The sequence below is a fragment of the Marmota marmota genome, unplaced genomic scaffold, assembly GCF_001458135.2.
Source record: "Marmota marmota marmota unplaced genomic scaffold, marMar, whole genome shotgun sequence".
NCBI lineage: Eukaryota > Metazoa > Chordata > Mammalia > Rodentia > Sciuridae > Marmota > Marmota marmota.
In genome coordinates, this window is record NW_026000005.1 from 29,849,076 (window position 1) to 29,865,509 (window position 16,434).

Below are 16,434 nucleotides of genomic sequence, written 5' to 3' on the forward strand. Positions count from 1 at the left end.
ATTCCCAAGTTTTTTTTTTTTTTTTTTTGAGGAAGCAATGTAATGGTAGGAAAAGCCTGTGGACTTTGGAGTTGGAGGACTTTCATTGCAAATCCAGGCTCTGTCTTCTTCACTGATTTGGAAAGAGGACCGTGATTCAAATATAGCTTAATTCTCCTCTCAAAATACATAGGGTTTTCTGTTTGTGGTGCTGGGGACTAAGCCCAGTGCCTCATCCATGTTAGGCAAGCACTTTGTCACTGAGTTATATCCTCAGTCCCCCCAAAAGACTGTTATTAATAAACATTTTTATGAATTTATGTGGCATCCAACATTTTTTTTCTTCAGATTTATCATTGTGTTCCTAATTTAACATACTTGATTTTAGAAAATATTTTTTAAAATATCCCTACTATTAATTATTGATTTAGGGTAAACATAATCAAGGATACACTAGGCTGGTCCCCTTTCAACTTGGCTTTGGTAGGTTATTAGTTAACATTTTGATCCAAATATACTTCAGTCCATTTCCACATTATAAATATTAGATCCTACAGTTAAAAATGTGGAGAAGAATGCTAATGTATAAATAAAACAGTTTCTCAAATCTTCCTTGTTTATAATACCTTCATTTGATCTGGATAGAAATCACTGTACATGTAGTCCAGGATGACTGAAGGGAAACTAAATGCTGAACATTAAGGTCTCTAGCAATTGGGATTGATCTCTACTTCAGAGGCCTCTTTCACTATGACCATTTCCTTGCACATGATAATGCGAGGGCGGTAATGCCAACAAAGTTTCTGTTCACAAATCCCTTCAATGTGACAAAGTAAAAACAAACCCTGTTAACTTTTTCAGATTTTGACAGATTAAGCATAGAAAATAGAAGACAAACCTCTTATTGATACAATAGTGGTGTGAGGTAGGATGAAGAATTATTTTTCATCATTTTAAGAAAACTACCATAAAAATGTTATATAAAGTGGTCATTTTTGTAAAAACATTTTTAGCAACACAAACCACATGACCATTCTAATAGATGATCACCCAGTGGTGCCATTAAATTTGCAAAGTCACATTTACACAATTGGAAGTATATTTGCCATTTGCGTACACTTCACAGTGAAGTGAATATATGTATTCACTTTAGAATTTAGGTCCATAGACATGATATTTATGTATGTGTGTGTATCCCACAGCAAACATCATGGCGTAAGAACCCTCTAGTCTCCAAGCCAAATCACTTCCTTGTGAATAAATAAGATGACTTGATGCCATATAATGTAAACCAGGATGTCTTGTAGGCAGTTCCTTTCTCGACAGAAGAGACAATATTTTGTATCCTTAAATCTATAAACAGATCATTAACAAAACTGTCTACATCAAACTTTGATAAGTCTCAAATTATTTGCAGATATTATGGAAATTCTATTTCTTGCTCTTAGCTTAGTCTGTGAGCCAAAGTTTTCTACTTGTGTTTTATAAACTATTTTAATATTATAAATGGTTATTCCTAGTTTTACACTCAAACTGAATGGACATTTTTTCTAAGACAGCATAATTATCAAATACTATTCAGACTGGAATCAGAAACTGCACATGATAAGTCTAATTATCCTCTAGCTCCATATGGCACATCCTCTAAACATATATAAAATTCCTGAAATTGTAAAGTTTAAAGAGCTGGAAAATGTCTATGATATGGAGATCTATATTCAATAGACTACAGATTTCCATTCACCAAATTTAAATACTGGCACAATAGACTCTGTGCCCTTGAGAAATGTCTTTTCATTCACGTAAATTCAAGGAATGTTCCAGAGAAATAGAAGCAGTCAGAAGGCTCATGAAGTTGTACATTAAGGCTTAAGGAGAACAATCTGTTTGAATTTGGGTAGACACTTTCAAGTACTTCAGAAAAAAAAAAAATTAAGCCTGTTGGAATGTAGAACCTTGTCAAGTACTTTGTTTGCTTTGAAACTCTTTAGTAACCCTTTATTCATTCATTTGTGCATTCATTTAAATATTGGGAATTCAAACAAGGAGAACTTTACCAATGAATTACATCCCATCCTCAGACCTTTTTATTTTTAATGTTGAGACAGGTCTCCTTAAGTTGCTTAGAGGCCCACTATATTGCTGAGGCTGGCCTCAAACTTGCAATCTTCTTGCCTTAGCTTTCTGATTCACTGGAATTACAGGCCTATAACATGGCACTCTCCCCAATTCTTTTGTAACCCTTAAAGCAATACTTAAAGCTCAAGTTTTAGGAAAGCTACTGAATTCAGTTAACTGTTACTGTCAATAAATTTTAATGACTACAATCGATTAATTTTTAAAATTTATTTCTGTCAAAACTGATGATAAAATCAACTTTTTTTCCCTCTTTACATGGGATCCCAGCCTTGCATCTTTAGTGCTACTGGAACAGAACTAAATGGACAGGAGACAAAGGAGGGAAGGAACTCTAATAACACATTTTACATACAAGAGCAAACACTATCCAATATTCCTAAAGAAGATTCCAAGAGCTCAGGAGTAAGATGCTGAAAATGAAACCTAGAATTACTTCCCACATCAAGGAAAACATTCAGACAAGTGTCTTGAAGATTACCTGTTCTTGGTTCCCCTAGCAGATACTAGAGCAGGTTACTGGCTCTGTATGCACAGGAGAGAGTCTTCGAAGGGTTTCCTTCCTCAAAAAAGCCTCCAGAGGTTTCAATGAGCCTTTCTTACAGTCAAAAGGGAAAGCCTATTTCTCAGGGATCTCCTTGATGCTTTGGACTTAGAAAAACCACTAAACTGAATTTGTAGAAAACAAATCAGAGATGAACTATATCAATATATAAGAAAAATGATGTAAGGACAACATGCCAAATCAAGATAGAACTATTGGGATAAAACAGTACTATTATGCTGAAATGGAGTGGGTTTAAAGGAAGAATAATAAAAGTCCTTAGGAAGTAGAAAGATAATTCCATTCAGACAGTGAACTGTACAGTGGCTGTTTTTCTTAACCATGCACCTGTATGGTGCTTGTCAGTAGAGGCTCAGTCAACAGACATGGATCCTCTCATCAACCATCCTGTTTTTTAGTAATAGAGAGTGAGATTCTACATGAAAAACTAAAATAAAACGAGTGTGTAATAACTATTTACAGTATGTATTATAAAGACAAAATTCTGAGTTCTATTAGTAGATTATAATTTAGACTGAGGAGTCAGGAAAGAGCTCTTTGCGGAACCATACTTAAGCTGTGAAAGCAAGGATAACCAGGAATTCATTAGGTATAATTGGGGGATGAGAACTTGAGGCAATGACACTAACTGGCTTGGGTTGTAATTAGCTGGAAAGAAAGAGAAGAAAAAAGAGAAAGAAGATCAGGGAAGTGAGGAGAAGCTCTGTAAACTAAGAGTATGTTACTTTAGTGATGACATTATAAGATGGGATGCAGAGGAATGATGGATTTTAAACGTTGCATTAAAAATTAGGGGGATTAAATTGAAAGTTATTCTCATAATTTACACTGAAGAAGTTAATGGCCTGTATTAAGGTGATGGCAGTGGAATACAGAAAGGAGAGGATGCTATCCAAAGAAATATGTGGCATGGAATCAAAGCATCAGCTCTTGAATTGGAAGAGGATGATTCGAATTATTGTGACATTCAAAGAAATTCTTTCTGATAGGGAAAAAAGGGTGAATGGAGAAACAAATTATTTAAATAGGTATAATTAAAGGCAGAAAAGATTTAGAAGAGAACTTGAAGAGATTCATTGAGGGTTGTGTTAAACTTGAGATGTCCTTGAGATTCCAATGTCACCATAGGAAATTAAGTTAGACTCATGAGACTAGAGATAGAATGTAATAATCTAGGGAGATTGTTATGATTTAGATGTTAGCTGTCCTTCAAAAGCTCATGCTTGAGACAATGCAAGAAGGTTTAGAGGTGAAATAATTGTGTTATGAGAGCCTTAACCCAATCAGTAAATTAATTCCCTGTCAAGGATTAACTGAGTGCTAACTATAGGTGGGTAGGGTGTGGTTAGAGGGGGTGGGTCATTGAGGGTATGCCTTAGGGGTATATATATTTGGTGAGATGAGTTTAGACTTCTCTCTACTTCCTGGAGCCATGCTCTCAGCTGCTTTCCTCAGCTATAATCTTCCACCAAGATGTTCTGCCTCACCTCTTGCCCCAAGGAATGGAGCCAGCTGTCTTTGGACTGAGACCTCTGAAACTATGAGTCCCAGATAAACTTTTTCTCTTTTAAAATTCTTGTTTTCAGTCCTCTTATTCACAGCAGTGAAAAAAAGCTGACTAAAACAGAGACATGTGGGGAAAACTGGTAGATTGTAAAGAGGTTTGGACCCTGACCCTGAGAAAGTTTCAATTTTTCTAGGATTGCTCATTGTCAGCATGATTTTGAGAAGCTGGAAAGCTGAAGATTTTTGTTAAGAATGCAGTTATAATGCTGGGACATGAATCTAAGTGAACTGCAGAAGGATATGAAGATAGGTGGCAGCCCAGGCCTAGGAGACATGGCAAGGTCAAGGCATGGAAAAGGAATTAGAAGACAGGAGAATGTGACTGTTCGCAACAATGATTTCAGATGTGATGTTTCTGTTCATGACAGTTCTAAACAAGTAATAGGACATAAACAAGAGCCAATGAAATGAATTGTAACAGATAGAATTTACTTAGTTAATAGAAAATTTTCTTTCTTCTCTCCTTTTTTTTAGTAAAGTTTTTAAACACTTTAAATTCTGTTTCTAATGACATTTATAGATTCTCTTTCTGAACATATCATTTTATTATTAAAAGCAAAGCAATTCTTCATAACTTTCAAAAATTACTTGGGCTATATTTTTCTTAAGAAAAAGAGGATTAGTTAATAGCCTTTTCAAAATCATAAAAACAGTATAGGACTCTGTGACATTTAAGTAATGGGTCTTAAAAGAAAATTCTGAATTTTTTCACTTCTGAAAGAGACAGATTTTATTCAGACATTCAAATGCCTAAAATCCATAAAGGCAAAAGACATAATTAAATTAAATGCTATGAAGTTTCAAAAGTCCACTATTAATAAGACACAGGACCTATCTAAGAACTACTATTGATTACGTGAAGCCATATACATGAGATTTTTTAAATGTGAAAATGTTAGAGGAAAAACTATATTTTCACAACATTTTGCAATCTGCTATAATCTGAGAGAAAATATTAACTACTAGCTGATTGTATTCATCTCATCCCACTAATATGGCATCTGTTAGAGTTGAAAAAACTCCCATCAAGGTACTGAATACCATAAAGGCAATACAGAGAAGAGAAACAGGCACAATGCACATGGATGTTTCTTTGGAGAATAGGAAAATGGCAATTGTATATGATAAATAAAATTTCTTATGGTATAGGGAGAAGGAAATAAGTTATTCTTTTTGAAAGAATAATATGACCATTTGCACAATGAAGTCAGGGGATATGGAATACATGTACCCTGTGTGGGGAATTTGGCAAGGGGAAGCTGAAACTAAAGCCAAGCAGATTCATGAAAGCCCTAAGCCAGTACTGCTGGTCACTACTGGAATTCAAGAACTTCTATCATTCATTCCTGGTTTATTTTTAAAAGAAAACAAATGATTTAAATAAAACATTTAAAACCAATATCAATGGATAATAGTGTTACATTTCAGGGGAAAAATAGAGTAATGAGATCCCTGAAAAACTAAAAAAAACAAAAAAGCCTATTTGGTTTTACCAGATCATGGTCCCTAGCTCCAGGAATCTTGCTTAATAACCTCATTTCCTAGGGACGTCTTCTGTGCAATTTGGTGGATTAAAAAGAAAGCACGCGCACACACACACACACACACACAATCCCTGCATTTTCCCAGTGAAATTGTGCTATTTGAATCAAGAACTAGGAACATGTATAAATGCAGTCATTCTTTGTATGAAGGTAGACCCTTAGAGTCATTTTCTTAATGCTACTTACTGTTATCTTCCTTTGGGGTATGAAGAATGTGCTGACCATTCACTAGCAGTGTATTATCATTGTCATTATGAATCCATTAGATATATTCAGGTGAGCTAAGTAACAGCCGTGTGAACAATTTCTTCTTCTCTTGCTTTTAGTATATTATTTGATAGAATACAAACTGTTCCTTATTTACTTTTTGCCTTTGGTAAAAAGTCCAAGAAAATAGAAAAGTCCTTTTCTCTGCCTTTGGTTATCAATAGAAGTGTTGGGTGTGGCAATGAGTTTTGAGAATCTGCATTTGTGTCATTTATTAGAATAACCAGTAAAAAACACAGTTCTACTTGTTAAATAGAGTAGTGGTACTTAATGAATCTGTAATATCCCCACTAAATATGCATTTAGGGGAGGCATGAAGGAGTCTAATGCTTAATAAAAGTAAACAGTTTCTAGTGGAAGCTTTTCTATAAAAGGTATACAACACACACCTCAACACAAAGAGATACAAACACTAGTTTGCAAAAGAGACATGTAGTACGGTGGCAGGATCTTATTTGAGTTTGAAAGTTATCCTTGAAACACTTTACCATAAAGAGGTCCTGACTAATTTTCACCCACCTTTCATTACCCAATGGCTTTCTTGGGCCATGGGAGCCTGTTTAGTATACCCAGCACAGGTTATTGCAAAAAGCTAAATGTCCTTCCTGTCCAGCAGCCCTCAACCAGTGATGGAGAGAAGCTGTTGCAAGGGCTTCAGGTCCCTCAGTCCCTGAGTAGGGTTCCTCTAATGTGTGTGTTTTGCACTTGCTTCCAGCATCTCTCCAGTATGAAGAAGTTACACTTGCTCACCATGGCAGCTACCATTACTGGATTCCCTTTCTTATTTCCATACTCTCCCACTGAAGAATCCTTCATCTCCAAAATAAACCACTGTTATTCAAAACTTGGTTTCACAAACAGCCAAACTATTCATGAACAGAAGAACTCAAACTAAAACATAATGTCAAACATATTATATTTAACTTAGTAACTGATGAACATTCATCATTTTAACCAAATCCTTATGTTCAAATTAGATATAATTTTGCTTATACGAATTTTTTATTATGGTTCAATGTGTTAAATACTTCAATGATCTACCCACACAACAGAGCTAAAACTGTAAGTATGAAATGTAGCCATATGTTTGCATGAAAATCACACCAACCAAATTAACATACTAAATTCACCAGCAGTATTTTCCAGTTAAACTGTTTTAAGCTTTACGATGCGATCCTTCAGATGCTTCAAAAGAAGTAACCAAAATATTAAGAAAGTGTTTCTGTCTGACAATTATGGAAATGCTGCCAATAGCTGTCCATCAATCTTTTAATTTTCTAGTATCTATCCCAAAATGGGAAAGACATGGTCAAAATATTTTACTTATTTTTTAAACTTTAAAAAAAGATCAGACATTTTAAAGTCTGTTGGATATAAATCCACCAACCATCTAGGAAAATGACTCCTTTCATGACTCAATCAGAGGTTCATCGAAAATTCAGCAGAAATCTAAGACTTCAAGCTGCCATCCCCACTCCTGTTTCCATGGGAATAGGCTTCAGATCAAGAAGGAAAAAAAAATAGATGGGGTTAGGAGCTTTCAAATAATCATTCAAAATCATGATGAGGTTTTTAAAGCTTCTTTTTCAGGTGATTATTTTGTAGCCTCTTAACCCCCTTTTGCCAGTCTGTTTCCATGGAAATATGACAAAAATGGCTGTCCAAGCCTCCAGCAGAGATATTAGCATTCTTGTGAATTTCAGCTTTGGCTGCAGCCTAGGCTGGGTAAGATCTTTTTTTTTCTGTCACTTTGATATATTAACCTACACTGGTTTTACTTACTGTAATTTCTCCTTATAATTTCTACTTTCTTTGAAAACTCCCTTCACAAATTTCTAGCTATGATCAAGATCAAATTGAATAAGTGGTACATCACTGAAAAAGGCTTCAGTTTTAACTTTTGTACATAAGCCAAGACATATAGCTGCAGGACGTGCCAGAACCTTTAGAGACCCACAGAAGAAAACATTATTTAGTTACTAGACCTGATATTTATTAGATAGTTTTGGGAGATATGCAACAAGGCTAATATTTAAGTTAGTTAGCCAGTAGTAAGGCACATTATTAACTGTTCAGAACACCTGATTCATACAAGCTGAGTAATGTTGCTACTATGTAATAACCAATGATAAATTAAGCTAAAAATAGCCTTATATAAGGTAGTCAGCATTATACTCAAATAAATTGTTCAAGGTCACAGACTGAGATCCTGTAAAACTTTTCAGAAAAGCTTTCAAGAGAAACTGGGTAGGAATATATAGCAATCCATCTATTAAAAAAAAATCAAAGTGCATATGCTCGCATCATTTTTCACGTAAAGGTCATCTGAAAATCAAAATCATTCTTATTAATGAAGACATTATGTTAAAAGATACAGAAAGAACATATATGGATATTTGCTAGAACCCCTGGCAAGATATCTTGTGTTGAATATGAAAAATAACAGCGTGCTACATATGTAATTTTATTCCATCCTACTCTGAAATTTGCTGAGCAGTTCAATCTACAATTTTTGCTAGAGAAAATCTTAAAGTTCTGATTGACCTCATATAATACTTCCATTCTTGAGCACTGTTATTTTATAGTCACAGCTTTAACTATAGAGTCCTACCTTCTGAATTTGAGTTGAAAAAATAAAATTTAAAGTGGTAATCATTAGATTCAGACAGATTCCTAATTTAAATTTAGCAGAGATTAACATACTGTAGAAACTAATCCTGTTTTTTTTATAACTAAATAGATCATTGCTATAATAAAGTAAGGCAATCAGTCAACTAATTTTTCAAATCATCCTCACTAATTTTAGAATGCAGTCTGTCATCGTAGTTAAACACACAGTCCTAGAAAGCAGGATTGACTCCCCAAACAAATCTGGCCCACACTTGTTTGTATAAATGAAGTTTAACTGATACATCCATTTATATTTTATATTATTCTGTTTTGTCTTAATTACCTATGACTACTTTCTTGCCAAAAAGGGCAGAGTAGGTACCACACTGCAGATATGGGATATAAATCCTGTTGATTCTCTGGCTTACTGAGAAAATATTTGCTCATCCCTGCTCAACCCTGGCTACCTGAATCCAATGCCTAGATGAGCCATCTCCTAACTTTGAGATCTTGGGTTGACTCTGGATTTACCTGGACTGTTGAGCTGACAGGATTAGATGAACTTTTTTTAGGTAAATTATTTATAACATAGTGTAGCATTTACTAAACACTTCATTAATATTAATTACTTCCGAGAACACTTTGTACATATTAGTGATACACCTTTGCCACTACCACATAGTCCTAAGTGTGTTCAGTGAAACTAATTTTAAGAAATATGTTTATGATGCCCAAATTTTGAATAAAAGTAGTGATTTACAGTCATTGAATATGTTTTATTTTCAAATTATGTATTTTTTTTCCTTTAAAAGATATTTGAGTACTTAATATTATAATATGAAAATGTTACATGTCTGATTCACAGAAGACAATTCACCTTGGGTATTGTAAGTAACTTCAGATTCCAAAGAGGTTTTTGTTGCACTATGTAGGCAGATGGTTGCAAACCAGAAGTTATCAAAAATTATATAATGATATAAAATGGTCTTGAAAATTTTTTAATTGTAAAATTATATCATTTTCTGAAAAGAAAGTTTAGAAGTTGTGGGGATTTTATTGTTTTAACAGTCTATTTGATAATGGAGAAAACAGTGATTGACTGGGTGCCTATACTTACATCCATGAACTCCACATTGGCTTTGGGACCAGTCGTCTCATTGAGAATCTTAATAGCCACAGGAATCTTCACTGTTTCTCCTTCAGGTACCCAAATGCCCTTTCAAGAAAAATAATATTTACATTAAATCCATAGTAAGATATGGATACTAAATATAGCAGAAATAAAATTTAATTTAATCGCTCAATCTACTAACTCTTAAGCATAATTATAGATTCTATGTTTTTCATTCAATGAACATTTATTTAGCACCTGTTATAACAAGATACTCTGCATCTTTTTGATCTGCTTTCATTTTTGAAGATGGATAAAACATGCACTCTATGTCAAGTTGTCTATACTACTATCAAATTCAACTTGTGGGCATGAGAAAAAGCTTTGAATAGTGAAGAAAACATTGAAGCAGTATAGAAGAGCAATATCTGATTTGGAAGATATTTTCAGTCTTCTATTTTTTTAATATATTCTCAACTCTAATTTAGAAGATTAGGCTAAGAAATGTTGAAGGTTCTTTTCAGCTTTAAGGCTATCTATTCTGCAACTATTCTTAACTTTTTCAAGTTCATAATGAATTTTAAAAGGTGATTACTTTAGAATTAGTGTTCAGACACAAGTGCTAGGGATTACTACACAAATATTAATTTTTTTATCATTCCCCATGTGTATATGAAGGACTGTTATTATCTTTGAGGTAAATATAAAATATTTAAATTGGCCATTGCTAATTCTCTCTTTTCTTATCAACGTGTAATTGTAACATTTGAACAGAATCTATACATTGGGAAAGTAAAAAGTTGATAGAGTTTGAGTAAAGAACACCATCAAGCTAAATAGCATTTCTACATGAATTTAATTCAAACACTTAAATGATGACAATTATTTTGATAGGACATATGAGAATGCTTGGATTATATAACAATATTTTCTTAAAAAACATATTTTCCCAAATGAACACAGAAGCAAATGCAAGGTTATGAGAGAAAAATAAAAATTCCCAAATTATAATTCTGTAGCCCTAACATAAAAAATATTATGCAATTTTAACATTAAAATGAAAGAATAAAAAATATTCATTACTCCTGAATAGAATATCTACATTTCCTCTCTTTCTTGATATCAGCTGCTTGTATTCACATCACTTTGAACATCCATGCTAAAACATACATAATTGTACTATTCAAAGTTGTAATAATATGAGGAGACCTAAACACAGAATTGTTAAAAAAATAACAATAATAGAAGCAAAAAAAAAAAAAGAAAAAGAAAAAAAAAACCCAAAAACTACTTTGACCTTTAAAAGGTAAATTTAAAGTTATGGTTTTCCTAGTCAGAACCAATAGGGAAATTTAAATATCAAATGCAAAATAATAGGCTAAGCTCCTTATGGTATAAAATTAGGAAAAAACAAATTAAATCAGAAATGGAAAAAAGTAAGTAAAAGCCCAGGACATGCGAACCTATATTTTCACACTGATGGTGTCTAGGGTAGAGAACATAATTATCATTATTCTATAAAATGACCACAGAATGTGGTACTTTATTAAGTCACAGCATCAATATTAAAGTATTCCTAAATAATACTTTTAAAATAAGAATATAAATTCAGTGTGAATTAATTTTATTGCTTTGGAAATAAGTATGGTTATTATTTTCTAAGGCTGTCCAGATAAAAATTCAACTATGCTGATACCTATGATATTGGTTCTAATCTTTCATGCTTACACATAGTATATCTCCATTTTGGAGGAAAAATTACTAAATAATTGGTTGAGCAATTTGCATTTCTGTAGTCAAGAATAATCCTTTATAGTTTAAGCTTAGAACTACTGATATATTGATTAAAACCTAGGACCAACCATTCACATGCCAAGCATAAAATTCAAACAAACTTATGGAACTTCTAATAAACTTTAATTACAATTAATTTCAGTAAAAGGAAACATTCATGAACAACAGAAAAATAATTAGTGTTAGTAAAAATACTGATGCAGCTTTATTATTAAATATTTAAATGTGTAGTATTTTTCCCTGCTGAGGTCATCAGATAGTATTTAGTCCTAAAGTATCATGTCTCCATGGTTTAAAATAAATTTTAATTCCTGAACTATATAATAAGAAAGAGTGTGATTATACTTTAGAACAATCCAATAAGTAATTTTAAAAAGGGAAGTGTCTTTTAATACATTTAAAGTTAGCATGTATCTCTTGTCTATCTTCTCTATATACAAACAAATCTGCTAATTCACATTAAATTTTGTCAATGTAAATGCAGAATTGTTAAAACACCAATACTTAAGAGAAGAAAGCTCTAATATATTTCTATTGACTTATCCTATGGCTAAGCACAGACCCTTCAGTCATATCTATGGATATAGAGAATTGAAGCAATTACCAAATAATTCTTGTGGGAGAATCCTGCAATAGATGATTAGAATGGGGATTTATGGTAGCTAAGTGATCCAGAATGACTGTCAGTATTAATCCAATTCACTGTATTACCTTTAACTTGCCAATTTCTAAATTCATGACTGGAATTTATGATTATACATATATTAATCCAAAAAATTTGCTTGATGCTATTTAACATAGATACAAAGATTTGAAATATTAAACTTATAAATTAAAATTGATATATTATGTAGATTAAAAATGTAACTGTATGTAATTTTAAGTCCAAGTCCATCTTTTCTATCACAATATAAATAAATATGATGTTATTTTTCAGACGAGATCGGGCGCGTTCAGGGTGGTATGGCTATAGACAATGATGTCATTTTTCTTTGAACATACAAAGAATTTGAAGATTAGAAAGGCATCACATCATCTAAAATAGTGCCTATGCAAATTAAGTGCCCAGTTAAGAAATTCAAGCTTAATTGAACAAATTATACACACTAACAGATTATGAAAACTTCTGCATCTTGGCCTTATAATAGAGTTATAATTCTAGAAAGATGAAATTATTTTGGAACATTCAACAGAGAAAAATAAGGTCTATATTCTAACTTGTAATATTTTCTGTTAAATAAATCATGATCTTACTAGGCAAAAAAGAAACATTTTAAAATGTAAAACTCCTAAAATCAAATCTAATTTAGTTAATATGTTTGTAAGTATGTAGGCTTGCACATAGCTTTAAGAAAAATATTAAACTGTAGATGTAAATTTTGTAAATTGTAATAATGAATTACAAGAAGAATTCAGCACTATCCTAGCAGAGTTTCTTATTCTTGTTATTTACCATTAAACAAATTTCACTACAATTAACCTCTGGCCTGGCCTCTGAATTGGTCTTATAATTAAGCTAAATAAGTAAACATACAAATGTTATCATTTGAGCTTTTCCTTTCCAGAAATCCCTCTCATTGAAAAACCATGTTGTTATCCATTGCCTCCTAACTGACCTGAATTTCTCATATAAAGTCAACTTTAGTTTGCACAGAATGTCAGCATCAAGACTATAAACATTAACCACTAAATCATATATGTAAACAGGTAAGCAAAATATGGTTTAGGATCTAGATGTATCCTATTTATATATAAGCACATCCATATGAATTCCAAAGAGATCAATCAGGTAAATCCTGGAAAAGGATTCTTTCAGTTAAGAATGAGAGAAGAGCAAGGGATTATGGTTCATTGCCTGGGCAGGTCTGGAATTTCATGGAGCACTGTGTAGGAGGAAAGGGAAATGCATTGGAGCTGGGTATTTTGGATACAAAAGGAAATTCAAAGGCAGGGTGATATTGAAATGGGATCACTATAGTTGCTCATGCCTTTAATCCCAGGAACTCAGGGAGGTGAGGCAGGAGGATTGCAAATTGGTGTCCAGTGTCAACAATTTAGAAAAGCCCTATGCAACCTAAGGAGACCCTGTCTCAAAAATAAAAATGACTGGGGGTGTAGTTTTGTGCTACCCCTACCCCTCTACCCCTGGGTTAAATCACCAGTACCAAAAAAAAAAAAAAAAAAAGAAGAAGATGAAAGGAAGAAAAAAAAAAAAGGATCAGAAAGGCCTCTAGAGCAAGAACTCTATTTGCCTATCTCTCAAGACTCTATTTATCCCAGCTTGTTCAATAAAAATTAATGAATTCATTTGTGCAGCAACTTCTCAATACTATAAAGGTCCTCCTCTCTGAATATTAAAAGGAAATTAGGTTGGCTAAAGTAATTACTTTAGCTATTATTTTTTTAAAAGGCTGAAACAAAACTTAAATAACTGATAGTAAGCGTTGTTTTGTACTTACTTTATAAACGGTTCCAAAAGCACCTGAGCCAAGGACTTTTACTCTTTTGAGTTCAGTTTCTTTCAAAATACGAAGCTGAGCTTGGTTGGGTGCTGTACCACTGGGAGTCAGGGGTTCCACCAGCTGCAGAGTAAATTGATAAAAATTATATAACTTTCAACTCAGTAATCATTCCTGTTCTCAATCCCTCTCCCCCCATTTTCTCTCTCATATAAAAATTCAAACAAACTTTATACAGCAAACAAAACTTTTATGATATGAACCACTCACCACCACAGACACACATTTAGACACTCCTTTAGACCCTATCCTTTCTCTTCTGCTCTTCACCTAGGTGAATTCAAGAAACAAATGTGTTCTACCTTGAGACATGGTAGACTAGGAGACAACGTGCATAAAAAATAGAAATGCTGTCTTTTTAGAGCTCAACATCTATCTGGGCAACTAGGACAAACATGTCAGAAGAGGGAAAAGCACACATGCTGATTCCCTATGACAGAGCTTCTAAAACTGCAGTGAGTGCATTAATCACCCAAGGTTCTTGTTGAAATGCAGATCCTTGTTCAGAAAGTCTGGATTAGGCCTGAAAATTTGCGTTTTTACAGAACTCCAGGTGGTAACTATGTAAGAGGATGGTCTTTAAACACATTCTAAGTAGCAAGGCCCTACTGTATCTTCTCCATTAAAAACATAAATAAAAATTTAAAAATTGATGATTTGATTCAAGATCATAAGTGAATACTATGGAATGCAAAGGAATAAAATCACCTTTAGGGACTGAGGCTCATCAGTCTGGCTTCCTAAAGGACATATGCTTTAAGACCATCTTGTGATAAAGAAAATGGATTGGCATCGGGAGGGTACTATCATGGTAGGGAAGAGTTTGGGCATAGCATTAGGAGAAGGAGGAAGACATGGAGGAACCCATGAGGGAATGAGACAGGTCTGAGGATAAGATTAGAGTGGGAGATGCCAGGTCATAAAGTGGGCTGGTTGGGTATAGCCAAAATGTAAAATCAGGCTGACAGTTTTAGATGACACAGTTGAGAAGTGATCCAGCAAGAGAGGATGGATGAACAAGGGAAAGCTATGTGAATGGCTGCTGATCACTTGCACGTGTGAGAGAAAAATTGTCCAAAGTTGTCACGTGTTATGCACAGTTTCACTGTTGGAACTTTCATTTACCAGTGGTCAACTGTATTTGGAAAATGTTAAATGGAAAAATTCCCAAAATAAACAATTCATTGTCTTAAAGAACTTTTATTAAAGTATGTTCTTATAATCCACTTTATTATTAGTAACCATTATTAATCATTCACTGTGCCTGATTTATAAATTGAAGTTCATAGAGTTATGCATATATAGGATAAAACACAGTATAGGGAGAGAGGGAAGAGTTAGTACAGTCCATGGTTTCCGAATCCAGGCATCCCAAGGTCAGGGGGAGCTTGGAAAGTATAATGCATGGATAAGGTGGGACAACTAATGCACATAAGGGAGAAGCTGGGTATCAAAAGACTTATATCATTTGTTAAAATGTTTGGTTTAATTCATGCTTGAGGCAAAAAGCAAGTGAGAAAAGTAGGACTTTTTTTTTTCATTTTTAAGTTAAGGATCTAAACTTTAAACAAAGACAAATAGCCTGTTTTTTCTCTGCATAAGGAAATAATTAAGGGCTACTCCTACTCAAATTGTCTTGAAACAACCACAGTATTTCAAAATGTCTGTTTACAAGACTAAGTGCACTGTGGCCCTCCAGCATGGGTATTATTATCATGCTTCTGTGAACATGATAGCCTACTTAATTAGTGGAACAACAGAGTCCTGAATGTAGGTAAATGTAGCAGTAGCAAGAATTTTAGAACAAACATACGAAAAATTATCAATAAATTTAGGTTATTTTCTAATAGGTTGATAACTAATCTGGTTATAATTACATTCAAGTTGCATTTAAAAAGACTCAGAAAAAAATCACTAGATTTGTTTAATGTGAAAAAAAATCTCCAGCAGAGATTTCCCTTCACTTGAAGACAACTGCATTAGAGGGAGTTGTTTGATAGATGTGGATACACACCATGTGTATGATGAGTCACTTTACTGAATCACTTTTAAATATTACATACAAAAGTGATATGAAATCATGAAAAATTGGGAAGGGAGTTTCAGCATTTTGAACTAGCTAAAATATATATTAGATATATATGTCTTGACATATAACATGCAATAATTTCTTATTTTGAAAAATGCGGAGTTCTACCTGAGATAGTCTATACATTTTGTTTATAATTGCTAAGTTACAAATGTATTGTCACTTAAAATTTTATACAAATTTATTTTTCTAGAAATTTGAATATTATTTCTTTAAAAGGAGCATATTTTCATTTTATGAGCCAGCAGTGATAT

At 33.3% G+C, this 16,434-nt stretch overlaps 1 protein-coding gene across 1 annotated transcript in view; it reads right to left on the bottom strand.

Moving 5' to 3' along the window:
* Window positions 1-16,434, bottom strand: part of LOC125618340 (receptor tyrosine-protein kinase erbB-4-like) — a 93,493-nt gene that overhangs the window by 41,680 nt on the left and 35,379 nt on the right. Inside the window, exons 5-6 of the mRNA XM_048808986.1 lie at window positions 14,032-14,154; window positions 9,785-9,883 (exon numbers count right to left, since the gene is read on the bottom strand). Coding sequence (XP_048664943.1) covers window positions 9,785-9,883; window positions 14,032-14,154 — 222 coding nt within the window. The remainder of the gene's footprint in view (window positions 1-9,784; window positions 9,884-14,031; window positions 14,155-16,434) is intronic.